The 27,386-nt window shown below is 44.6% G+C and overlaps 1 protein-coding gene across 1 annotated transcript; it reads left to right on the top strand.

The window, feature by feature from the left end:
- Window positions 1–444: 444 nt before the first annotated feature.
- Window positions 445–11,347, top strand: KRT18 (keratin 18). Its single transcript, XM_069230645.1, has 7 exons — window positions 445–1,003; window positions 4,837–4,919; window positions 8,203–8,359; window positions 8,737–8,901; window positions 9,577–9,702; window positions 9,940–10,163; window positions 11,084–11,347. Exons 1-7 carry the CDS (start codon window positions 551–553, stop codon window positions 11,214–11,216), a joined length of 1,341 nt encoding a protein of 446 aa, XP_069086746.1. The 5' UTR covers window positions 445–550; the 3' UTR covers window positions 11,217–11,347.
- Window positions 11,348–27,386: the final 16,039 nt, after the last annotated feature.

Raw genomic sequence — 27,386 nt, 5'->3', positions numbered from 1 at the left:
CTCCACCTTGCACCCCTTTCCCTCTCTCTTTCCTTGTACCTCTTTCCGTCAAGACATGTGCCTTTTGCCCCCCGTGCACTTTTTACATCTCCGTCCCATCCCCCCGACACGTTTCTCCTTTCTCTGTACAGATCTCTTTCTTTTCCCATTTGCCACGCCAGTGCACCACTTTTTCGCTCTCACTCTCTCTATACCACTCTTCCTGTGCCTCTCCCTTCCCCTCCGTTCACGTTTCCTTCAGTTTAACTCAGTCATCCACTTCCCGCTCTTTTCTTTTTACTTCCCCCTGTCCCTGTACATCTTTCCCTCCTTCCCTCTGTTCCTCTTTCCCTCTGCACCCCCACCGCCCCACCTTCTCTCCGCCACACGCCTCCTTTCTCCTGCCTGACCAGTGTGGGTGGAGCAAACGCCCCACCCCTTCCCCGCGCCCTCCCTTTCCACTTGTGGATATAAGTCCGCAAGGCGAGTCCTGAAGTTTGTTCCCGCAGCATCTCCTGCCACCGCCTCTCCTCCTCGTCGTCCTCATTCCTTCCGTCTCTCCCTCGGCGCCATGAGCAGCAGGGCCTCCACCGTCATGTACTCCACCACCATGTCCGGGGGCGGCGGCTACCGGCCCCTGGGCTCCAGCCAGAGTGTCCAGGGCTTCAAGAGATTCGGGCCCCTGAGCAGCTCTGCCAGCGTGCACGCGGGGGCCGGGGGCCAGGGCTCCCGAATCTCCGTGTCCAGGGTCTCCACCGTGAGCTCGGGCTACGGCGGGGGCATGGGAGGTTACGGCGGGGCCAGCACCAACTTCAGCCTGTCTGGCTCCGGGGTGGGTCAGAACGAGAAGGAGACCATGCAGGACCTCAACGACCGCCTGGCCACCTACCTGGACAAGGTGCGCAGCCTGGAGGCGGCTAACCAGGGCCTGGAGGTGAAGATCCGGGAACATCTGGAGAAGAAGGGGCCGAGCACCAAGGACTGGAGCCCCTACTACCGGACCCTGGAGGATCTGAGGCGGCAGGTAAGAGAGCCCAGTCAGCCGAACGAACCGCAGTCCTATCTGCCCATGAAGGGGGCTGCATCCAGGCCAGGGACCTGTGGTGACAGGTAGGAGAGACAAACCCGAGTAAACCCCAACCCTAGCATCCGGGTCAGGTCACAAGTGACAGGTAAGAGTTCCACGCAAACCAGAACCCCCCCACACACACACACTAGCCAAACCTGTGTAAGGAAGGTGCGCGGTAGGGGTCTTGCTGCCAGGCCCTGGAAGAGCTGAGGAGACAGGTAAGAGAGGCCAGCCTTACACCAACCCCACATTAACCCTACATGAGGACCGAGGCCCCTACTGCTGGGCGCGGGAGGATTTGTAGCTACAGTTGAGAGGCTCCGGCCTGGAATTACCCCCTACCCTTGAACACAAACCAGTTGCACAAGAAGAGGGCACGCACCCAGAGGGGTTAGAGTGAGCAGCCAGTGCTCTCCACAGGTTTAACACTAGCCCTACCCACCCATGAAAAGGCCGTGCACTCACAGTGTGCCTCTACTTCCGGACTCTCAAGAAGACCTCAGTCTAAACACTAGTGCCTCCACCACAGCTCCAACAGTAAATCCATCCTTACTCCCAAGGTCAAGAAAATTGGGGCCTGTGAATAAGGTAAGGCTGGAACTCTGACAGAGGCAAGAAGGCGGGGCCTAAACATAACTTCAGATCTCAGCCATAGTCAACGCTAACCTTAACCCCAACCCTGCTTAGAGGAGAAAGGACTGAGCCCCTAAGATATGAGCCACACCTTCTGCACACTGGAGGAAAAAACTAGACAAATAAGGCCTGACCCATAAAAACCCTGACCCTAAACACTAGCCTTAGCCAAATGACATAAGATGAAACTCAACCAAGCCCAACCCAACAACCTTCCATATCTTTGTAAGAAGCTTCACTGCCTCAGTATTGAATCTCCTACTAAATTGTTCTGGAAAAGCTGAGGTAGCAAGAGACAGCCCACCTCACCATAATCCACAACCCTAACAACCAACCACTGTGTCTTTCAATGTCAAGGTTAACCACTAACCCTTCTGGGCAAGAAGGTGCTAATCACCAATCAATGGGCGCCCTCTCACTAAAGCATGCAGGAGCTGAACGATTGATAAGAAGCCAAGTCCCAGTGATACTCCCAACAGAAAACCTACTTCAATCCCCACCTGAGATTGAGCATCAGTGAGTAGATCCCTCAGTCCATGCTCCAGAGGAGAAACAGCGGACATGAGTAAGTGCAATTCTCCTCCCCACTCCACCCTATTACTCTGAAGCGTCCCCAGCAGGGAAGGGCTGTCCACTGTACCACAGATCACTACTCCCTCTCGTCAGGTGAGTGGCCAACTCCACCCTATCTGCTCATGTAAGATGTCACCCAACCTCTTTACCTCAGTGCTAACTCATCATGGAAGAGTCTTCACCTGTCCTATCTCACTGCCCACTCACTTGATAAGGGAGGTCCAGTCTCACGGCCTATGAACACTGGGCAAGCCACACTCCTTTTTCGATTTTTTTTGTCTGGCCTACTCTGTCCCAAATCAATATTTCCTTGTCAGTAGATTGCAGCTCAACTCAAAATATATGCAGTTCATAGTATGTGGCTGTGAGATACCGAGGTGTGGTCCTTCTAAGCTCCCTCCCCATGTGGGTGTAGGTTTCAAAAGAAACATCTCCTATCCACCCATGCGGTGTTGGTGATGAGGCTGCCAGGTTAAATGATGGTTGTAAATGTAGTTTTTCCTCACCGTCGCCCTCGCACACACGAAATAAACTTTCAGTGGTGTATGTCCACCATAGGTGTCCCTCCCACCATGTTCTTCGTGTGTCCCATTGCTCGTTCTCTTCGCTGAGTCACTCTAGCGTCACAGGCCTGTGTCGGTTTTCCTGTGTCCCCTTGTATGTGCCCCTGTGCTGCTGGTCTCTCTCAGTCATTGTCTGTGCTGTGCTCTTCAGTGACCTTGGGCTAGAGGTCTCCTTTGGATACTTTGCGCTCTTACTCTGGGTCACCGCCAGTTGCGACAGGCCAACATGTCGCTTCTGCGCGCCATCTTGTCAAATATTAACCCTACAGCGCGTGGACCGTGAAGATTTTTGAACATGTACACTCGGGACAAGACAGGGCCGGACTGAACTGGAAGTTAATATCAGCCCCATACAGTCCAACAGACCCGATTCAGGCGGGAGACGCCAACTTTTTGAGGCCAGGAATTTTAGCTGTCGCCCGCTTAAAATTGCCTATGCTTCAAGGGTAGTCAGTGGTGACGGCATATTGCTCCGATTTATTTTCAAAAGTCCACACTTTCCTGTTCTTAAGCGTTTGAGTGTATGTAGCCCTGACAAAAATGTTCACACCAGCCCCACACTGCAGGAGGCCTCGAGTAGAATGTGCGCAATGGGCCATGGTTGCATCTTGCCAGTCCACGCTGCCCTGAGACCAGTCGCTTGGGCTGAGTCCTGGGGGAAAATGCCAGCGTGGCAGAATGTAAGAGCCAAAGCAGGCCCAGCAGCTCCTTCGGTACATGGGCCCCACCCTTAAAGGCATCATATTGAATTCAAAGCCTATGAATGTCTGTAAGCTACTGCACCACACTCTGCTTTCGGGTTCCGCCTCCACCATCTTAGGTTTCGCAGTTGGCAGAATGGCCAGGAGTTGGGGCGTAATGCTGATCCAGGAAGCCCCTTCGGCCATTATGCTGGCCCCTGCTGGCAGGGTGCCCACAGCCATTCCGAGACTGCCCCTATCCAACCGAAGGTCAATTAATATCTGTAAGCTGTAGGGACCGCAGGGGGCCCTCGTCCAGTTCTGCAGGGTGGGGGCGTCATTTTGTGTTACGCCACTGACGAGGAGGATTTGGTAGAGTGATGGAGGTGCCCAGGGAGGGAAGGAGAGAGTTAAGCGGATAATCTCGGCCCAGGCCTGAAGCCAGCAGTACCAACCACAGGAAGGCAGACTCAGCCCTTGAGTCCCGGCTTTAGGAGCGGGATAGGGTGTAGGCCTTGTCAGCACACGGGCAGTTCTCTCACGCTATGGAAGGTGCACGAGGTCTCTCTGTACTCGGGGCATGTCACTCACGGTGATATCGGCTGGTCTGGGAGCCGACAGTTTTTCTTTCTGTTCAGCCTTTAATCCACACTTTGTTCAGCTCCCAGGGTTGGTGGAAGAAAAGCACACCTGGCACGGAGTGTAAACAACCGCACTGCCAGCCCAGGAGAGACAAACAAACGTCAGCTGCTGCAGCCTCCCCAGGTGTGCTCTGGAGCCCTTGAGGGGGAGGGCAGCTGAGGCCGGGGAAAGAGAATACCCAGGATGCATTGTGGTGGCTGATGCCAATAGTGGGACTTAGGAGAGTCACGGAAACTTAGCAGAAGGGAGTGAAGACAGGAAACGGCACCCTGACTACCAGTGTTCAGTGACGCCACACAAGACGTGGCTGGTACTGCGAAGTCCAGGGGCTAGATGAGACACTGACGTGACATATTGAACCCCAGATAACACCACAAGAAGAGCAGCTTCCCAGAATGTAGTTGCCTCTGGCCCCTCAGTGCCAACTTAGACCAGGGATGATCTCTGTTTGGGTCACAGGGGGCCTACAGTCGACAACACCTCACACTTTGAGCACACCTTTTCGAGCAGTTCTGTTGTCGCTATTGATCTAACACATTTCTTACAAATGTGCGTGCACATTTCCTTGGACACTTCTCCATCTTTAGACAGATGCAATCACTCAATATTTTGTTAACCCTGTACCCACACCTTTGCGCTCTTATGTGCGAGCTCGTTCCTTTGTATGTGCGCCTAATATCCTTTCTCTCCTCTCCAGGTTCACGACAGCACCGTGGATAATGCTCAGCTGGTCCTGCAAATCGACAATGCCCGCCTGGCAGCTGATGACTTCCGAGTAAAGTGAGTGTCTCTCAAAAATCTAGGCGTAGGGTAGTCTCACTGTTAGCGTCAGACTCTTTGGTGTCCCTGATAGTGTTAGATTCTGAAGGCTTCCAAACTCATCTCACACTGGCCATGTTTACACTAATCCATAGCTTCTGAGCACCTACAGTGTCACAGGCCCTGGGCGTAGTAAGCTGTTGGCCTAGATGAGAACACAGAGAAAAACAATGCTGTGTTGTGGTAATATTCTGGGTCACATTAAATAGAACTGAACGGGAAAGGCTAAACCACGGAAACAGGAATGCAATGGTGGACAGTGGCTGACATCTGAGAGGCAGAACTGCCTCTAGCACAAGATTGTAACCCCTTGCGCCAGCATCAGGGTACCCAAGCTGTTTCTGATAGCACCCAGGAAGAGTGCCAGTTATTGTGCTGTGGCCAGAAGTGTCCGACTTTTGGCGTTAGCATCATTGTTGATGTGAGGGCTAGTTATGCCCCTTCCCATTGTAGGAAGCACACTTTTCATTTCAATGCCCTGATATACCTTAGTCTGCATATCTGATTTGTACTGCCTTTCAAGACCCTAGCTGGTTGTGCTGTATTCAGGTGGTTTTAGTTGCTTACATTGCCTTGCAAAGCCCTAGCCAGTTGTGCTTTCTTTACTGGTTTCAGCTGATTTGGATTATTATTTGGAATGGGTGACCACCTACCACAAGGAATAATCACAACATTTGTCAGGGTGATCTCTCAAAGTCACTAGAATAACATGAGCTCAATCCCCAGGTAGCTATGGCACAGAGCAGGCAGGCTTAATTTAGAGAAATCTGTAAAGCTTTGCCAAAAAAGTAAAATGGTCAAAATGCAAAACAATAAAAATCTCGAAACTAATTAAAAATAAATTAAGATACATTTAATAAACAAAAGAATACAGAAATGACAAGAATCTACCAGGCTCATCCTAGTCACAGATTTAACCTTCTGACCTATCCATTAATTCCCAGTCTACCGCAAGAGTGCACTTCTAAAGCAGGACATCAGGGGGAGTCACTTAGAGACCAATACAGTGTCGGGCAGCGCCCAACAACTGGGTCCATTCCAGATCCAGTTACCACTGTCAGCTGTATATTTCCAGGAAGACCTCTCTTGTAGCTTGTTTTATCCCTTTAGCTTTAACAGGAGGTCAGCCTTATGACCCTTGGAGTCTACTTCTTAGTCCTGGGTAGAAGAGGGAATAGTTTCAGTCCTTCAGGGCTCCTCTCAGGTCATAGACAGCAGGTCTGATCTCAGGTCCAAGGGGTGCCACATTTATGCCTGATGCGAGCTAGTGGGTTTAAATAGCTCCTGGAAACACCATAACCAATGGGGTAAAAGTTCCCCGGGCCTACCCTACCCACTTTAAGCATTTTCAAGATGGTGAAAGTCTTTGGCCACACTAAATCTGGTTTCTGAGGGCTGGGGGCATTTGTGTGGAGTGTACTATGATAATCCTAATGCCCTCCCACATAATTTTTTTTAACTAAAATCCAGATTGAAGCAGCCACTCTAACCACAATAAACCCAGAGACAGAAGTCTGGTAGGACAAGAGCAGAGTCATTCAGCACCAGACAGTGGATCTACAAGAATTGTCTAGGCATCTTTCAAGTGTGCCCTAAGGGTCAGCAGACCTGTCAAGCAGGATTTGACACTCAAGCAGGATTGTTAATTGTAAAGTCAAAAACAATGCCCAGAGCCCCCACAGTGCATAATCAGTGGACTTCAGATGAGTCATCTCTGCCCATTCAGGACCAGAGGGGTTTTAAGGAATGGGCAAAGTGGGCAATTGCACATTGTCCCCAGCTTCCTACCCCACCCACCCCAGAAAAGTGAACTTTCTCTCTATCAAGCACACCTCATCTATATCCGTATCTCACCGCTCTCCTCTCTACCTACCTCTACCACTAACTGAGTCTGTTTCTCTTTGTCCAGTGACATCTTAAGGATTTTTACGTGCCCTGTAAAGATATATCGCAACTATTGTTGTGCAAACCTTGTTTCTAAAAGTTTGTTTGGGATCATACAAGCTTCAATTAGCAAAAATGGGATATCAAATTTAAAGTTGTTACAGACAGGAGGCCCCAAAATATGTCTTTCCAAGGGGCCCCAAAAATCCTTAAGATGACACTGCTCAGGTCAGCCTATTTGTTTGTCCCTGGACGGCATTTCATAAATAATGAAGCTTAAGTACTGTGTAGGAGGTACTGGAGAGGAAATTAGCAAATTAGCCTCCAGGTACTTCAGGGATGGAAAGGGTCACTTTCTAAAGTTGTTCTCCCTAATATTTATTAAAAATCCAACGTCACAATTAAATTGGATTTTAATAACTATTAGAACTGGTGGTTTATTTTTATATCTGGTTCCTTTCCCCAGCTACAGTATTGTTATTTACTATCACTTTCCGGTGTTTCTCTATGGGCCAGCAGACCTTCCTACAATGAAAATACCTTTTGAGTGATAGTCACTGTAAGGACATGTTGCTATTAAATTTCAACATGTTCGACTTTCAAATACCATGTGCTCTGCCTTGTGTGCCAGAAGGCATACATAGGAGGGTCTTCTTATTATTTAAAAAGGGCGGTTTTGACAAGTCAAAAGGGTTTATTTTGAGAGGTCGAATTGCAGTTTTCATAGTGCTACTGTAAGGCTGCAATGGTAGGCCTGGAGCCCTGTTTGTACTGCTACTGTAGTGGGTGGCACAATATGTGCTGCAGTCCACTAGTGGCATTTAATTTCCAGGTCTTGGGTACACTTTAGACCACAAACTAAGCATGTTAATTAGGAGTTTGTCAATTCAACCATTTTAAAACTGGCAGCACATGCACTTTGTTACTAGCTAGCAGCGGTAAAATGCACAGCCTTAACCAAACAAAATTAGGATTCCAGCAAAATGCACAAAATCTGGGTTGACCATTTAGAAGAAACAGATTTCCTACAGTTTGATTTTTGATGTCTGGCGAGGTCCTAGCCTCTTCCACTTTCTTCTGTTGACTTTAGTTGCTTATTGTTGTCTTGCACGGCCTTAGTGAGCTCTGCATTCTTCAGCTGATTTTGTTGCTTGTTTTTGTTTTTATCTTGCAAGGCCCTAGATGGTTCCACTTTATTTTGCCATTTTTAGTTTGTCTGTCACCTTCCAAGACCCTATTTGGGTGTGCTTCCTTCAGATGTTTCTAGTTGCTTGTATTACCTTCCAAGACCATAGCCAGTTGTGCCTTCGTTGGCTGTTTCAGATGTTTGTGTTTCCTAACAGTTATCCACCCTTGACAGGTATGAAGCAGAGCTGGCTATCAGAACATCGGTGGAGATGGACATTGCTGGACTTCGGAAGGTGATTGATGACACCAACATGAACCGTCTGAACCTTGAAAATGAAATTGAGTCCCTGCGTGAGGAGCTGATCTTCCTGAAGAAGAACCATGAGGACGTAAGGATGCTCTGGCCATCTCAATGTGTTTAGGGGGGCGAGGCTGGGAGAGAGTAGTAAAGCCAGGTCAACATTGAAGATGTCCAGGAAGAAAGGATCAGGAGATGAGAAGTGGGATTCTAAGGGTAAAAGAGATGGGGCACAAACAGCAGTTACTGCTAGAGATGTAAGGAAGACAACAGCAGAAGGGAATCATATAAAGGACATTTTTGTGTTTAGGTAAAAGATAAAGTGTAACCTATGGGAGTGATTCCAATGGTAGAAGAGAAGGGGAGAAACAGGAGAGCAAAATAAGGGATGTCGTTTAATGGCTGAACTTGTCAAGTCCCTGTGCCTTAAATTTTGTTTACAAACATGGTCTATTTTGTCTCTTGTAGGAGGTTAACAACTTGCAGGCTCAGATTGCCAGCTCTGGTTTGACCGTGGAGGTAGACGCACCCAAAACCCAGGACCTGGGCAAGATCATGGCTGAAATCCGAGCACAGTATGACGACCTGGCACAGAAGAACAGGGAGGACGCAGAGAAGAACTTCAATCGCCAGGTACCATTGAAAAGAGATTCGAGGCAGCGGCATTGCTTTGCTGTTTATAAATATAAACCTATACCAGAAATTACATTAGATCTTAAACTCCGCAACAGTGACTCAGATGTTCATCTTTCTGTAGGATATAAAGTAGAGAGCCAACAAAATGGATTATAATGATTTCAAGACAGATATTTAAAATGTTTCTGTCCTAAGCCCTGCAGGTAATTCCTTTTATCAGGAAACATCTGTGGGGGATGAGCGAGGGTCTTTAAATCCTTTAGGGGTTGTAGAATGGAACATCATACTGAATATAAAGTTACAAGCATACACAAAAATATTGGGGCAATACGTGCATATAGGTGAGTATAGATTGAGCATTCTTAATCTACATCTGCACATCAAGAATATTATTATATATATAATCAATGCACATAAATATGGAGTCAAGCATAGATACTAAACTTACCTGCCTGTTGCTATATTGGTCCTCGATATTTTAGTCACAGTATTCTTGTACCTCTATGTTTAGTACACAGTGTTCTGCTTCTACGCCTCCTTGACAGATACCTGAAGCTACACTCGTATGATGTAATTGATGCCCTTCCTGTGAGTTCCCTGAGAAGCAGCCCCATGTACCAGAGACAAGTGAAGGTGCAGTTGATAGTCTAACATGTTTTTCTCTTTGTCCAGGTGGAAGAGATCACAGTCCAGGTTACACATGACAATGAATTGTTGCAATCCTCCAGGACCACAGCAACAGACCTGCGCCGGACTCTCCAGGGCCTGGAGATCGAGCTAGAGTCCATGCGAAGCTTGGTAAGAATCTGCAAATGCGATTGTTCACATGGTATTCAAAAGGAAAGGGGTGGCATTCAGAAACCCCATCGTATTAAAAAAGCAAGGGGGTGGCATTCAGAAACCCCATCAGCCTTAAGCATCACTGAAACCCACACTTCTAAGCCATAAATTAACCAGAACAATGATTTGCTCAATACATGTCTGTGCCAATGCCAAGGCCAGCTATTACATCCACTCTACTTCTTCCATCCACAGAATGCTAACCTAGAAGACAGCCTCAGAGACACAGAAGGGCGCTATGCAATGCAGGTTGATCAGATCAACAGCATCATCTTGCGGCTGGAGGAAGATCTCACACAGGTGCGCAACGACATCCAGCGACAGGCTCATGAGTACCAGACCCTGCTCAACATTAAGATGAAGTTGGAGGCAGAAATCGAGACCTACAGGCGGTTGTTGGATGGTGGTGACGAATTCACGTAAGTACTCACCAGGATACAGTTGGGTGCAAAGAAAAGGCCTGTGCCTGAATTGAATTTATGTGTGTCCCTTACCCAATGGGTCACACCTTCTTAAAAGTAGGCCTTTGGGGATATTTCACCTCTCCCCCCCCCCCCCTACCGGTTCCCGGTCTGTTCCACAGTGGAAGAAAACCCTACCAATGCCTTGGCCTTTGAGACTCTGTGCAAGACTAGTAGGCAGCTATCTCCATCTGCCTCATCCTGGAATTCTAGTCTAGCAATAAGAGAAGGTATATTGGCCTCATCTCCATCTCCCATGTCTTATTGAACATGGAAGCAGTGTTTTCATATGTCTTCTCCGAAAGAGCCTGCTTAAGGGACTGGGTGGGGCTCAGCTGTCTCTGAGTTTGCCCAAAGTTACTGTCCAACACAAGCAGAAGGAGATGGCTCTATTATACCAAGTTTAAATTAAAATTACACCGGTGTAATTGACATAATTTCTGAAATTGCATGTTACGCATGTTTTGCAAATGATCAAAATTATGCCACATCATGTCAGGAATAACGCAACCAGCTGTTGTTCGTACCACTTGCTTTTCGCAATAATTACTTTACCTCAAAATGCGTCCTTTTGACGAGCATTGACACTAGGGTGCATTTGTTGATAAAATATAGCACTGATTGATAGATTTGCAGGTCACACAATTTCCCCAAATTTTCATGTAATTATGGAAAAGCAAATTACACACATTTTGCACACTCATCTCCATCCACATCAACCCATTGGATTGTGGTCTGCCACTAGGTAGATGTTGGCACAAGTCCTCTATTGTTTCTATGTGTCTCTCTGATCTTGTCCTCTCCAATGGTGATGTCTTGTTGACGGTTACCAGGCAGTGCTTAGTCTCAGACTGATCTTCCTCTTTCCTCTTCTCCAGCCTGCAGGACGCCCTGACCAGCAGCTCTGCCTTCAGCACACAAACGGTGAAAAAGGTAATCACCACCACACAGAAGATGGTGGATGGGAAGGTGGTGTCCGAGAGCAACGACACAAAAGTCATCAAGTCCTAAACCACGCCCTTGACGCCCCGTAGTGCATTGAAAAATCAAAGCTGTGATTGGTTAACAATGTTCAAGAAACAGAATTCAACTTTTTTTTTACCTCCAGCCCTTCTTTTTGCCAATAAACGACGATCGCCAAGTATTTGACTCAGATATTTATTTTCAGGCGAATCTGCATGTTAATCAGTGACCATGCTTCTGCCTTGACTTACGTTTTTCTTTATTTGTATGTTGTTACAAGGCACAAACTCCACCCAACCTGGTTCAGCGCCCTGGTCAGTTACGAGGCGTGAGTACACCAGTAAGGTCAACCACGTGTTGACTGGTAGCCTAGTAAAATAGATTGGTAACAGTATAACATTAGGCGGTACATAGGATTTCAATACGCAGAATACATTTGTTGTTACTGAGGGATAAAAAACGTCTGCACTGGGAAATGAAGTTTACAGCAACTTTAAAACAAGTACAGCGACCTCAAACATAAGTTCACAGGCAGTGGCGCATGGGGGTGAGGAGGGGTTCAGCACATAAGGCGGCTGAAGTGACAGGCCAGCAGGATCGGTTGTTCAATGCATAGTACTGGTTTTAAATTACTGAGAGGGAGGCTGTAGTGATACATGGGAAGTATATAAAGTAATTTATTGATTTGATTTTGCATTTAGAACGAGTACATGCAACACAGTTGTGCATCAGCCCTCTGCAAGAGACAAACATGGGGACAGTTATAGAGGCTGCTTGCTATTCGTGAGGCAAAATCAGGACTTTAAAAGATGAGGGTGTTACAGGGCCGGCTTTTGGCCTGGGCGAACGGGGCTTATGTCAAGGGCGTTGGTATTCAGTGGTGAGCACCAAGGTCTCTCACAGTGTCTGTGCCAAAGCAAAAAGGAGGTTGTGAAATGGGGAGAGGGTTGGGTTATCGAATTTGGGGCCTTATTTACAAGCCCCTTGCGCCGCCGGTGGGTCACTTTTTCCCATGTAAAAAGTGACGCATTTGCGGCGCAAAGGGCTTGTACATTGGCCCCTTGGATTTGTCCAGACCACTATGTGAGCAAAGGTCAGCCCTGGCTTTGAATGGGAGACAAGCAGTTCTCATGTCTTCACCTGCCCCTGGCAAGGGACAGGGTGTGCTCTTCGCGGTCAGCATAACGTGTGTAATATTTAATAATTGTACCTCTTTCCACTGAAGCGGCTGGAAACCCCTCACTGTGCTTGGGCCGTCTACATCAGGAGGAGGGCTATAATAATGCTTCCTGGACCTGTCCAGCTTTCTCTCTCCTGTGGCAACAGGATAAGAGCCAGGCAGTCCCAAAGCTAGCGCTGCCCCAGCTGCAAGGCCACACGGGATGGAGGGAGGTTAGGTATTACACAGATATACAACAAGTTAAATCAAGGCCTGGTCAGTCAAAGTAGTGGCTTAAAAAGTACAAAAAATGCAAAAACATCATATTATAATAATAATAATATTAAATAGGAGGTGGAAGAAGGAGCAACAAATGTTCTGAATCCCAGAGGTGCTGAAGGGGTAAAATGGTTCCTTTTTTACATAGCGCCTCACGGCTCTCGCTGCTGTTAGAGGAGCAAGGAAGTCCGGAAGTCCAGAGTGACAGTAGCGCTTGGTCAGGAAGAGAGGCAGCAAGGTGCTGGATTAATTCAAGCAGGAGCTTTAAAGGACCCCATAGGTACTCACAAGCAGTAGAGGCTGGGCAAGGGAGAAAGGTGCAACAGAATAGCCTGTGGTCTCTGGAAAATAATTCTGTAACAAACTGCTGAGGTTACAGGTCTAGATTAGTTCTCAATGTGAGGATGAAGTGCTGGCTACATCCCAGTGCAATATGGATCAATTTCACAGATGCACCAATCAGAAGCGGTCCATCTTTCATTCAACCTTATACCTGGTTGTAGTTTGAGAGGGGGCAATGTGGGCATAAGCCCTGGAAGTAAGGGTCTGGGGGTGTCTTAGCACCCCAAAAAATAACCGTGTTGGAGTTCAGAAATCAATGAGCTCTAGAGATGCCTTCACCTTTTTGGGCATACTTATCAAATGTTCACGCAGAACAGGAAGCCACCTTGCTGCACTGCGCAAAAGGGCACCAAAGTTACGCAACACTTTGATAAATATGCCCCTTTGTGTTTACTGTATCACATTTACAGTGCTTTTAAAAAAGTCAGATTTCAGATAATCTCTTCTGACAATTTGCTGCTTATTTGGAAACTGGGGTTTACTTTTACTTCTCTGACCTCAAAGAGAGAGAATTTTGTAAAAGTGACCCAGGTGACAAACATGCTGCGGTACAGGAAGTGAAAGCAAAGGCTATAAGATGTCAGCATTTAAATACCTGTAAATAAACTAAACATATATTTCATAATATATCAGCAATTAGGAAAGAAGGCATGAAGAGCATTTTTTATAATTCTGAAGGGTTATGGAATCAAAGATTTCAATAGAATCAAAACAAATCAAGACGTCTTAGTGATGTGCAAATGATAAATATTTGCTGAAACCTGATTTCTGCACATTAAACATACATGTCTATGGAAATATGGCGGACAATTTAACAGAAAATGTGTTGTCTTCAAATGACAATGCGCTATCCCACCACTGCTCCAAAAAACGCCACCTGCTACACAACACACCCTTACCACTCTCCTGATGAAAGGTCTTGGCTCATTTGCTTAACTGTGTTATTTTTGTGTGACGCTTGGATATTTCACAGCCTCTATGGCTTTAGTGATGTAATGTCAATGGCGCACCCACACTCCAAAATGTTTCAGCACAACTCAATGGGGATGGGAGAGGGGGAAACGGATGGTCTGCCTTTCTGATACCGCATTTGAACTGCATCTTGACAGCACTTGATGCTCGATTAAAACTATCTGCTGCAGAGAGAATGTAGGGAAGTTGTTGACTTTTAAGTTTAAGCCTATCACACTGAAACGGTTCGTAAGACATTGCAGGGTCTCTTTTCTTGAGAAGAAACTTGACGCAGGCAGGCCCAGTCAATTAAAACAAAGCTCATCCCATATTTATCGCAAAAGCAAACAATCGTCCTCCCTTTTTAGGTCTCACCTGAAACAGTGCATGCATGTGTGACATTTTGTTTACATACAGGTGATTTATTACATACCCATTGCTTACTATTTGTTGGCTTTATTATCGGTTGTATTTGCTGGCTCCTGTCTGGTCAACTCTGGCTTCACTTTGGCTTTACTTTTGTTTTTTGTCTTTTCCCTGCCGCTGGAGCCTGGTCCAAATTCTGCTTCCTTTTTTAGGTTTCTCCTACAGCGCGAATGCACTGTGAACAAAATTGTTAGTTAAGGAAAAAAAAAGCTTAATAAGCATTGGCAAAGTCAATAGACTTCCCCTATGCCAGAGTGTCTGACTTTGCCAATGTATTGTAGGCATGCTGTTCATCAGTGTAGCTGGTGTTCAGCATAGCTAAAAGTTAGTGGGATAGAGGAGAGTGGCATGGACTGTCATGGAGTAGAACGGCGAAGAGTGGATAGAATGCTATAGAGTGGAGTGGCCAGAGAGTGTTTTCTATTGGAGTGGCATAGTGTAGAGTCACATTGAGCAGCATACACTGGAGTGGCCTGCAGTAAAGTGGACTGAAGTAGAGTGCATTGGTGTAGAGTGTTGCAGAGTGCAGTGGCATTGAGTACAGTGGCATTGAATTCAGTGATGTACATACAGAGCTGAGTGGTGTAGAGTGTAGTGGCATAGAGTAGAGTGGTACAGAATAGAGTGGTGTAGAGTTGACTGATGCAGAGGACAGTGGTGCTGAGTAGAGTTGACTGGCATAGAGTGCAAAAGCATAGAGTGCAGAGAGTAGAGTTGAGTGTCATTGAGTGCAGTGGCCTAGAGTGGTGCAGACTATAATGCCATAGAGTGCAGTGGGTAGGGTGGAGTAGTGCAGTGTAGAGTGGTATAGAGTTCAGTGTGCAGAGAGGGGAGTGCAGTGTTACAGAGTAGTGTCAAATTGTAGTGGTGTGGAGTGCCATAGAATACAGTGATGGAGAGTAGAGTGCAGCGGCATAAAGTGCAGTGACAGGACAGTTGTGTAGAGTGCATCGAAACAGTGCATTGGCTACGAATAAAGTGGTGTAGGATGCAGTGACATGAGTGGAGTGGCACTGAGTGGAGTAGAGTGGCGTACAGCAGATTGTTTCAGAGTAGAGCGAAATGGTGAAGAGTGGAGTGGTGCAAGGTAGAGCGGCATAGAGTGTAATAGCGTAGAGTAAAGTGGTGTAGTGTGCAGTGGCATAGACTGCAGTAGTGCAGAGTAGATTAGAGTGCCTACAGTGGACTGGCAATGGGTGCAGGGGCATAGAGTTGAGTGTTACTGAGTAAAGTGCATTGGCATTAAGTGTATTGGCATAGAGTGCACTGGGGTAGACTGCAGTGTGGCAGAGTTAAAGTACAGTGGGGTAGAGTGGAGGTGTGCAGAGTGAACTGGTGTTGCCTATTCTGGAGTGCTGTAGAGTTCAGTGGCAAAGAATGCAGTGATGTACAGTAAAGTGGTGATTGCACTGGCACAGAGCAGAGTGGTTCAGGGTAGAGTAGAGAGGAATAGCGTTAAGTGGCATAGATTGCAGTGGCATAGAGTGGAGTGGTGCAGAGTGCAGTGGCACGGAGTGGTGTTAATGGAGTGCTGCAGAGTAGAGTGCAGTGGTGTGGAGTGGTGCAGAGTAGAATGGAGTGGTATTCATGGTGTAGTAGCACACCGCCTTTAGAGACAACACATTTTCTATTGAAATGACCATTACATTAGCACATACATACAGTTTTACTAGTAAAACTATACAGTGCACAGACAAAAATTTGTGGAAATTACATTACCTAGTTTAATGATTAGTTTCTATCATATTAAAGTATTTGTTTCCAACACACTTCAGAAATATCAAAAATGGCCTCCATTTGTGCATTCATAATTCTGATATATTCTGAAATACTTACACAGTTCATTTAAACGTTGTGTGACAGAAAAAAACTCTTTCCTACCTCCAGTACCCAGCAAGATTGCAACATAAACACTCTCAATTTGAAGTGAGAGAAAGAAAAGTAAACAAGCACCCTTGGACGACAGTGCCTAACATTTGATCTCAGCCTTTGAATGCACAGCAAATGTGACAAGATAAGAGGAAGATTTAAAGGCCTGTTAACAGAAAGCGAATTCCTAGAAGAATACAGAAAACACAGTTTAGACAACGGGAGGGACAAACAGAACCTTGAGAGCCTAAATCAAATAAAGCCAGCAAATGGAAAGTGTGAGTTACAGACCACAAAGCCAGTGGTAATCAACTAACGGAAGGCATACCTAGGTAAATTTTCTGAAAGTATCCAAAATGTCTTTAGCAAACCAGATAGTTGCGCTGTCTGGTGGGCTGCAGCTTAAAAACGGGCTAATGCCCGCCCATCACTTAACATTACTTATCACAGTTGGTTTCTGTGTCACTCTCATTTCCTTGCTTCTTACTGGCCAATGCTCAGCACCTCCCTCCTACTTCCTCTTGGCACTTCAGTTGTGTGTCCCTGTTGTGGAACATGGACCTAGTACAGTTTCCTGTTTGCAGCCAGTGTCCTTCCACTGGCCACATGCTCCTACAGGTACTGTTTTTAGGGGCAAGCGCAAAGCACTCCATCCCTCTTCTAATCTCTCTTTAGGGGGATTTTAACCACGCCCATGTTACGTCAGTCACTTTCATTGGTTTGTGAGCTTGCCTTTTAAAATCCGCTTGTTTTCATTTGTGAAAGGCATGCATACGTCATGCCTTTCCTGGTGTTTAGCGCTCCTCGAGAGCACCGGTAAACTACTGGAAACATACAAGGCTCCATGTTTTCCATATGGTTTCTGGACTACTTCTTCTCTTTATTTTGCAGCGCAATCGCGCTGGGTTTTACACATCGCGATCACGCTCTTTTTTTTTCATTTAATGTGGCAAGAAAAGTCTGGTTAGGAGTTTACAACGCTAATAGCTCTAACTCGACCTAATGTGAGACCCATTGCATTGCAAATGCTTGTTTATGTTACTTTCTGCTGATTGCATGGCACTCTACAGTTCATCTCTATCTCTCCTATGTCTTACCCCACCTTCCCTCCTCCCACGCTCCTCCCTCATGTTGCTTAGCCTTTCCTTGCTGCTGCTCCCGCAAGCCAAGGCTATCATCCTTCTGCGCAGCATTAATCTCCTCTTAAGAATGTTTAAAGGATGTTTAAAGGGCTCTAGAAAGACTTCTGCAATAAAAATCCAAGGGGTGAGCTATTAAAATCAATGCCATGCAGCAAACGTCTACCCAGTGCTTGCTTTTTAGGGTCGAGCCTGCGTCGCATGTGCTTGCGCATGCGTATCACTAGCAAGGCGCTTTAGGAAATTGAAAAGGGCTCGGAGCCCCGTCCACGTCACGTCAGTGTCTTTCATTGATTCGTGGGCTTGACTGTTAGAATCTGCTTGCTTTCATTAGTGGAAGGCATGCATACTTCATGCCTTTTCCGGTGGTTAGCCCTCCTCGAGCGCGCAGCGACCAAGTACAGAAAACATGCAAGGCTCGCTGTTTCCCATCAGGTTTGTGGACTACCTTTTCTCTATTTTTGCAGCGCGATCTCGCTTGGCAGAAGTCGAGAGCTTTGCATAATATCGACCCTGTTACACAGTTAATTGCACTTTTGCTGGTTACGTACATAATTGCACTTTTGCCGTTAGGTTTCATTAGGCGTGAACTGTAGCAGTGCGACAGCACTGTTTTTTTATTTTAACGTGGCAAGAAAAATCCGGTTGGCAGTTTACAACTGGTAATAGCTGTAACTCGGACAAATGCGAGACTCTAGTGCATCGCAAATGCTTGTTCAGTTTGCCATTGATAACACTAAACATTATGTATCTATATGTATAATAATAATAATGCTGATGGGACATTGTGAAAGTCCCTATTGCAGCATTTCCAAACTCTGGGGACATGTGAAAGTGAATGCTGGAGGTTTAAGTGCGTGTAAAAGCCAGCAGAGGCGGCTATTGCGAACTCAGAGTGGAGAAAAAGCTTTCACAGCCACTTACATGCTGTCTCCCTGGACGTCATTTAAGGGTCGCATCTGCGACCCCTGGCTTGCCCTTTGCGACCTCTGGCATTGCCTTTGGGACCCCTGGCTTCAGAGGTGGCAAAGTTCAGTGCCAGGAACACAGTGGCAGCTCGTAGTTATGGACATCAGTTGGGGCTCTGCTCTCTTTGGGCCACATGTACGAAGCATTTTGCACGTCGTAAAACAGGCCGTTTGCGACGTGCAAAATGCAATGTGGGATGTAGAGATCCATTTTTGCGATTCGACAATCTATTTACCAAATCGCAAAAAGTGTTTGCAAGTCTCAATTAGGAAGGGGTGTTCCCTTCCTAATTGCGAGTCGCAGTCCCATGTATGATTTTTTGTGACCGCGAATGCAGTCGCAAAACAATCGAGGTTTGCACCAGTTTCAAACTGGTGCTAACCAATTCGCAAACGGGAATGGGTCCCCATGGGACCCCTTCCCCTTTGTGAATGGCAGCAAAAACATTTTTTCAGAGCAGGCAGTGGTCCTATGGGCCACTGCCTGCTCTGAAAAAATGAAAAGAAAACTTTTAATTTTTTGTGTTTGAAATGCATCTCGTTTTCCTTTAAGGGAAACGGGCTCCATTTAAAAAAAACACTGCTTTATTTAAAAGCAGTCACAGACATGGTGGTCTGCTGTCTCCAGCAGGCCACCATCCCTGTGAGGGTGGCCATTCCCAATGGGGTTGCAAATTGCGACCTACCTCGTGAATATTCATGAGGTAGGTCATTTGCTACACCCTTGCGAATCGCTAACAGTGTCATTGGCACTGTTGTACATAAGGTTTTGCAACTCGCAAATTGCGAGTCGCTCTGACTCGCAATTTGCGAGTCGCAAAACCTATTTTCATACATGTGGCCCTTTGTGGTCTGTTAATTTGTTATTACAGTGAATAATAACATATTATCCGCTATTAGTGTAATAAACGTGTGAATGTGCCCTTCCATGGCAGCTGAGGTAAGTAAAAATGCTTTTAAATGTATGCTGTGTGCCTGTTGTGGGTGAGATGTGTTTATGTGAGTATGTGTAAGTGTAAATGTGTGTATAAGGGTAAGTATGTGTGTGTGAGTGAAAGTGGAGGCCAAAGGGCGCTTGATGTCACTTCCACTACCCCTGTCATTTTGATGAATTGACGCCCATGGCTGTGTCGCCTCTCTTATGGTGAACTTCCACACCATTTCCGGTTAAATTTAACAAACAATGACTGACTAAAACAAAACATCTGCTGTTTACTGAAAAACAGGAAGGGGTGCGACTTATTTCACAAAATTAGTATTTTTAATTTAAATGGTTGTGCGCCAAATACACGTCCATGAAAGTTCAGATCACTTTCTGCGTTTAGATTTTGGGTGAACAGGCGGGAGGTTGCATGGACTCAATAACGATCACGTCATCTTTTCAAGAACAGAAAGAGAAGCTTGCATTTCAAGGTATTTGTAATACAGCAATACGTATTTGCAATGCAATGGGTCTTGCGTTTGCTCGAGTTTGATCTGTTAACGTTGTAAATTCCTAACTGGACTTTTCTCTTCACTTAAATTTAAAATGAAACGTAAAACAGTTGACATAACCGAGCAGATTCAAAGGGCCACGGCCGCCATGAGCGTGCGCACAAAGGAGGGACACAAAAGGAAAAAGAAGTTTGCTCGCAGTCAAACGGATCGACAAACATGCAATTATCCATGTAACGGGGTCAGTGTCCAAGGGGGTAACCAAGCTGCCCCAGGGAGGAACAAATGTAAAGCATTTACCAATGATGATAAAGGATTTTTGAAAGGCAAGCCCACGAATGAGTGATAGTGATGGACGTGCTTTGAAAGCCCACAAGACTTACAACAGGTCAGAGCGCTTGTACGTTCGACCTAAAAACATAGCATTGCATAGGATAGCATCAGGTGGCATGGCGTGATGTAGCATAACATAGCCCCACATAATAGCTTAAGATAGAGTGCTCTGAAGCATCCAGTAGTTGAACTAGCAGTTTATAAAAACAATATTTGCAACAAAAAGAGGGCCGATAAATTGAGGAGCATCGCCTCAAATACAACACTTAAAAATGTCAACACTTTGGTAGCAAGTGCTAAATGAGAGCAAATACTATTATAACTTAGCGCTCATAATACAATTACATGTAGATATGTGCCCTGAAACAGCCTTTCAGATGTATGCATGTGCAGGAAATATGTCTCTTTTCATGTAATCCAACTTAATGCAACACATTATATCTAGAATTTTTTCGTATCCATCGGGGGTAATTTCCATTCAGTGCCAAAACTGTGAATGAGACCTGTGAAAAAATACTGACCAGACCAGATATAGAGCCTCCACACCAGGCACTGTTTGCCAATTTGCTGCTGCAGACAGCAACAGCTGTCCACATTGGCTCTACAATCAGAATAAAATGTCACCTGAACTTAATTTTATTTCACACCATACCATTCATTTTGCCAAGATGCACAGCAGACTGCTGTGTAACATGATTTAAAGAACAAAAAGCGATATGGTGTGGACAATGGTGGCAGCGTCATAGTGCTCCTTTCCCTTTACTTCAGCCTATATTGGACTCCAGCCCACACTGCTGTGCAACGTTTAAAAATCATTGTCAAAGTCAATAGATGTTGCATAGGCGAAACCTATTGTCTTTGCCAGTGCTTGCTTTAGGATTGTACTTCCGCTGCTTCTGCTTGCTGCTTTGGCTTCTCTTTTTTAGGGTTGAGCGCGCAAGTGCGCTAGCCTGTTGTAATCTCTCTGCGGGCTTTTAACCATGCCTGCTATTGCTATTCAGTCTTTGCTGTGCTTGTCTTAAATATTTCATTTTTATTGGTGTATTTTGTGAAATGTCCCTCCTTTGTGTGCTGAGTTCCCATCCAGGTGTTTTAACTAAGTGAACATTTCTGTTGGCCATCACACTACATCGCGTTTCCTCCTGTTACAGCGTGTGATGGCCCCTCCTCCTTCGATTTGCCTTTCATCCCAGCCGCAATCCTGTTTAAACATTCACTGAGGGAGCCAATAACTCTCGCACTCACGCTCATGGTGGGGTGGCGCTTTGAATCAGCTTGTTTATTGATCTGCAAAGTGTTGGCAGATTTCAAAACTACTACATATAGCAGTGAAGTGATTTGCACAGAAATGTTTACATTTAGCGAACTGAGATTATAATTCGGGTCTCCGCAACCTCCAGCCAGTAGACCACTTCATTTGCATCTCTGAATGGAAAACAAATGCTTTGACAGATAGGACAGTTCGCAGTTGGAGTACAATGTCAATAGCTCTAATTCGAGCTAACACGAGACCCATTGCATTGCAAATGCTTTTTTCTTCTACTTGCAGCACCTTAAGAGGGTATATGTGTCATTTTGGGTTGCCTTGCACCTGCTTTTGTTCCAGGCTGTTGCTTTCACCACTCTTCTCCGATGTTCGTTCGATTATACTTTTTAACCTCTCCCCTTATACTCTTTGGTTCTACACAACAGCACCAATTGGAAAGGACAGTCAAGCATGAAAATAGCATTGTTGTTTGGCCACTCCTATTGCACTTCTTCCTGTAGCTTGTGTGTACATTGTAACAAAATTACCACATCATACATTAAAAGACCATACCATGCCACGCCATACATACCATACCAGGCCATATGTACCATGAAAGGCCAAAACCATGGCATACAATGACAGGCCATAACCATACTATAAACAATGACATACCATAACATGCTACACCATACCATGCCATACCATACTAAACAAATACAGGCAATACCTTACCATACCACACCATCCCAGGCCATTCTATACAGTGATACACTATACCATACCATAGCATAACCTACTATACAATGACAGGCTATAACATACCACACCATACCATACCATACAATGGCATGCAATATCATACCAAGCTTTACAATAACAGGCCATGCCATCCAGTCCCATTCTAGAATATAATGAAAGTTCATACAATACCATAATATACAATAACAGGCCATCCCATACTATACTATACAATGACAAGTCATACCATACCGTACAATGACAGGCCACCATACCATACTGTACCATACCATGCTGAATAATACCATACAATAACATATCATACCATACCGTACCATGCCATACAAAAGTTATCATACAATCTTTTTTCGTTTGCTTATAACTTTGGCGCAGTTTGACAAAGTTTCACACAACTTTCCAAACAATTGTCTCATCCACCTCAGCATCTTCCTTGAATGTTTTTTGGTGGTCTGTCAAGCATCAGCTGAGAAAAATGGGATGTCCCAAAACATGTTTTCCCCATTCATTTTTCCATTGGAAAATTAGACACCAGCACAACAAAAACCACTGAATGGATTTACACCTAATTTGGCAGAAAGCTAGATCTTGGTGCAGAAAGCACGCTTTTTGTAATTTGATGTAAATCCATTCAGTTGTATATGAGCAATTAAAGCTAAAAAATGTTGTGTATTCCAAGCTGCTGAGGATATGTGGAGAGATCTGATTGGCTGCCACCACATCAACAATGGTGTGGCCGCAGCCATCTTAGGACTCAGTCCTAAGTCCTAGAAAAAAGGTTAAAGAAATATATGAGGGGGCAGGGTAAGGATCCCACATCGCCTTAGGCCTGGTTGGGGGGTGGTCTCAAAGGGCCAAAACATATATCTTTTTAATTTACGATGGATCTGCAAATCTGCAGCAATTATTTTACAAAAACTGCAGGCGTCCACATTTGAAAAAATAAAGCCCCCCTCCCCTGGGGTGGACTAGGACCCGGGGGGCAGTGCATAGATTACATTTTGGGGAGGGGGCATGTGCCCCAGACGTCCTAAATGGATGTTGTCAATTCTTTATTGTTCTTCCAATTCTCTTCATAAAACACACCCAAACACCCAAAGTGTTTTACTCATACACCACAAGCTTCATCAGGGTCTGTAGTTTATGCAAGACTTCAAACCACAAATCTGTGACCATCCAAATATATTCAGTCCTGATAATGATAACTGGACACACTCTCAGCAGAGAATTTTACTCTGAATATATTTAGAGACCTCATGTTTGACATATCAGCCATGAGTCCTTGTTTGAAACCGCCTGAACCAAACCGTTGCCTCTATATTTGTCATATAACCTTACACTAAGATACGTTTATGCTTGACAGGGCACTGTCACTACTAAATGAGACAGCAAGGCACATGTAATCGAAGAGCAATACATAAATAAAAGTACCGGCAAAGATCAGCGTTGCAAGTCGTCGTGCAGGGAACATTAGGTTCTGAAAGATAAGATACAGTTTAAATCTTGTGCAACCAGGGGTGAAAAGAATCAGAGGTTGTTCATCTTTTTGAACATAACAAAAGTCAGTGTCTACGTTATAGAGCCCACTTTCTAATTTTAACTAAATGTATAGAATATATACATGTTATGGAATCAGGAATCTGCAATCTTAAACATGAATTCCCATATCCTTACGGAGCATTTGTACCATTTGTTACAGTGAGACTATACTAACAAAATATGTGCTATTTTTAGCAGTATCATATTGCTTCATAACATATGGGATTCTGCAATCCCTGTATACAAACTCATCTCTAATTTCTTTATATTAGGCAACTTGACACTCTGTTAACTATTATAAACAAATGACATCAGAACTCAACTGTAATAATTTATTATAGTTGAATTCTCACTTCATGGAACAACAACAAAACATTGATTTTCTTTCTTCTGCTCTGTTTTTCTAGCTGTATAGTGACAAGCAGAAAGCATTTATTTATGGCAACAAGTTTATTTTTTGCACTTCTTAGGCAACTGTAGAAAAGATGGAATCTTTCTGCTTGTTTCTACTGTGCCTTTCTAAAAAAAAGGACTTGGATTAATATGATTCTAATATCTTTTTGATCTCTAGCAGTTTTCTTGATGTGTTTGATGTTGGACTAGAGATTCTATTTTCATTCTTCACTTTTGCAAACATGTTCTTTCTTTCATATGAAAGTGCCATGCACCAAGGATTTAACTGTTTAGTGGACAAAGTGATGATGTGACCATGGATCAAATGGAATAAAGTACTTCCTGCCGTACATGAGAAGGATTTTGCAAGTTACCTTGGAGTTCCATAACTGTCTAAACGAACTCGCCTTTCAGCTTTGTTCCTCTATATGTTTATGGAACTCCTAGGTGACTTGCAATATTCACATAATGTACAACAGCAGGTACTTTAATCCATATACAATGTTATATGTGATTCTTTTAGTAGTGGAACATCTCTTGAGGGTCTGTGTCCTTCCAGCAGGTTAATGTTTCCCTAATACTGTGTTTCCGCTCCAATATGATGTGTAATGGTGCATGTGCATGTTCTTGCAGAACCATAGCTTGTGTAATAATGTATATGCCCTCTTTACCAGAACTATATTTTGTGTAATAGTATATGTGCCTTCTTCAGCAGGAGTGTATCTCGTGTAATCATGTATCTGCACTCAATAGTTGATCAATATCTCGTGTAATAATGTATGTGCCCACGCTAGAAGCAGCATCTCTCATGCCGGTGTGTATGTTTACTCTGTAGCAGGACCATATTGTGTAATAACGTGCATGTCTATCGAGCAGGGCCATGTTTTTGTAATTATGTCCTCTCTTTAGTAGGACTAAATCTCATGAAATAATGTATGTGTCCTCTCAGCGAGTAGGATTGTACCTGTAATCATGCGTGAGCCACTTGTAGCTGGATAACATCTACTGCGATAAGGTATACACCATCTAGCAAGTGGATATCTGCTGAAATAGCGGATCTGCCCTCTCTAGCAGGAGTACACCCCTCTGAATATTGTCCTTGTGCTCTCTGGCATTGCAATAACTTTTTCTCATTTCCAGCAGGCTCGATCCCATTGGTTCGTGTCCTCGCTAGGAAGTTGAATCATAACAGTATCTGTGCACTCTGTAGCAGGCAGTAGTTTAACAAGGGACTTTGCTCCTAGTTTTGTCTGTGTCTTCTATGAGGAAGATATCTATCCCAGTAATGTCAGTTTCGTCTTTCGTATGATATCCCTTGAACAGGTTGTATGTCACTATATGGAGATCATTAGTTTTGACAAACAAAAATATTCCATTCATTTTATTCATTACCACTTCATTGTGAAGGTAAGTATATTTACTATTCTTAAAACGACATCTACTTACCTAGACATACTTTGCGATGTAGTGGTTAGTTCGATGTAGTGGATGTGATATTTGTGTCATGAAATATGTCCCGTGTGATATAGTGAGGGTACACCTTTTAATATTGGCTTAACGATCTCTAGCATGGGAATATCACATGAAATAGACTTTCTTCCTCCATAGCAGGTTGTGATCCAGTGGTATGTGTGCCCTCTCTGGGAGGCAGCATTTTAACATTATTAATACTCTCTGTAGCCTATGATATTTTAATAGAGCATGTACCCCCTTAACATGCTCTCTGTTATGAAGATAACTATCATAGTAGATATTTGCAGTTATAGTGTATACATCCGCTATAGCAGTAGGATCTCTTTCCCAATGCTAAGCCTGGCCTTGCCAGCAAAATGTTTTGTAGTTTCTCTTGCGAGCATGGTTAGGGGTATATCATGTAATAAGTATCTGCCTACTCTAGCTAGAGGATGGATGCCACTGGTTATCTTATCTGTGTCTTTTCTGGCAGTATGGGATCTCCACATATTCTATTTATTGTAATTGCATTTATGTAGCGGTGCATGTTTCCTCTCTAAGAGGGGCATTTCACATATCAAAATGGATATAGCCTTCTCTGTCAGGATGACAACTCCTATAGTGGTTTCTGTGCCTCCTCCAGCGGGGTGTTTTCTGCTCCACTCTTGTATATGCTCTTTCCTACAAAGGGCTAAATACTGAAGTAATGTCAGTACTCTCTCAGCTGGGGATATCTGGGAATGTCTCTTGTAACATTGTATGTGCTCTCACTAGATGTAGCAGTTTGCTCCTAATAGTATCGGTAACCTCTCTGGTAATAATATAACCTAGGTACTGGTGGGTTTTCCTCTCACTTGTAGCTCATTCTTAGTAGGATCTGCGCTCCCTCTATAAGGCCGCATTCAGTGTAATGTTTTATCTCCCAATTCCAGCAGTAAGTTATCATCTGCTATAATGCGTGAGCCTCATCTAGCAGGATGATATCAAAAGTGACTGTGCCATCTGTAGCCAGAGCACATATTATTTAATAATAACCGTAGAGTATCTAACAGCAGGATATCTCCAAATATGACTAACTCCTGTAAGAGTATCCATGCCCTATGGAGTTGTGGTTTTATCTCACTTATTAATGTAGGCGCTTCTGTGGGATGTGAAGTGCTCGTGTGAAAGGTCTCATGCCACTTTATTGTGTTACAACAACCTTGAGCACATAAAGTACATCTTTATCTATCTGCAATAATATCACATCCTGAATATTGACTCCTACCAGCAAACATAGTGCATCCACTATATCGGCTACTGCTCTATTCTCAAGGCAAGTAGATTTGGCGTTACGAATAGTAAATCTATACTTATTTATTTATACGTATCTTGGCAATATAGTGGTAGTGCACTCTATATGGAATAATTTTATAGGTCGATGTTTCAACCATGATACAGGCATAAGGAGCAGGCGACCTGAATATGTAAAAGGATGCCTCACTTCAACACAGGCAGAGAATCCACTTTTCTAATAATAAAAAAGACATAAAAATGGGATTAAGTTACATGAACCTGTTAAAACGAAGGGGATATGCATGTCCGTATTCTACGCTTCTATTGCGACGAATGTATAACATACTGATTTAACAGTGTAGACAAAGACCAGCATTGAGTTTTACAAATTCCTCAAAGCGATCACAAAAACAGAGGTATGTTATTGAGGGAAATGTACACCAGAACATGTACACAAAGGCGACAGAGTGGTGAAACTACAGTTGTGGGGGTGGGAGGGGACATAGCTACAGGAAGCAATCTGTATTAGCAGAGGTCACAATGGGGGAGCCTTACCTGGATTGTACACAGTAGCAGGTTGTTGGACTTTGTGACAAGTGGGTACAGAAAAAGTCAGTACCACAGAAATCATCAAACCAGCCACCAACCCTTTCC

Source organism: Pleurodeles waltl, chromosome 4_2, assembly GCF_031143425.1.
Source record: "Pleurodeles waltl isolate 20211129_DDA chromosome 4_2, aPleWal1.hap1.20221129, whole genome shotgun sequence".
NCBI classification, from domain to species: domain Eukaryota; kingdom Metazoa; phylum Chordata; class Amphibia; order Caudata; family Salamandridae; genus Pleurodeles; species Pleurodeles waltl.
The sequence above is the reverse complement of the archived record's forward strand: the minus strand, read 5'-3'. Positions and strand labels throughout refer to the sequence as shown.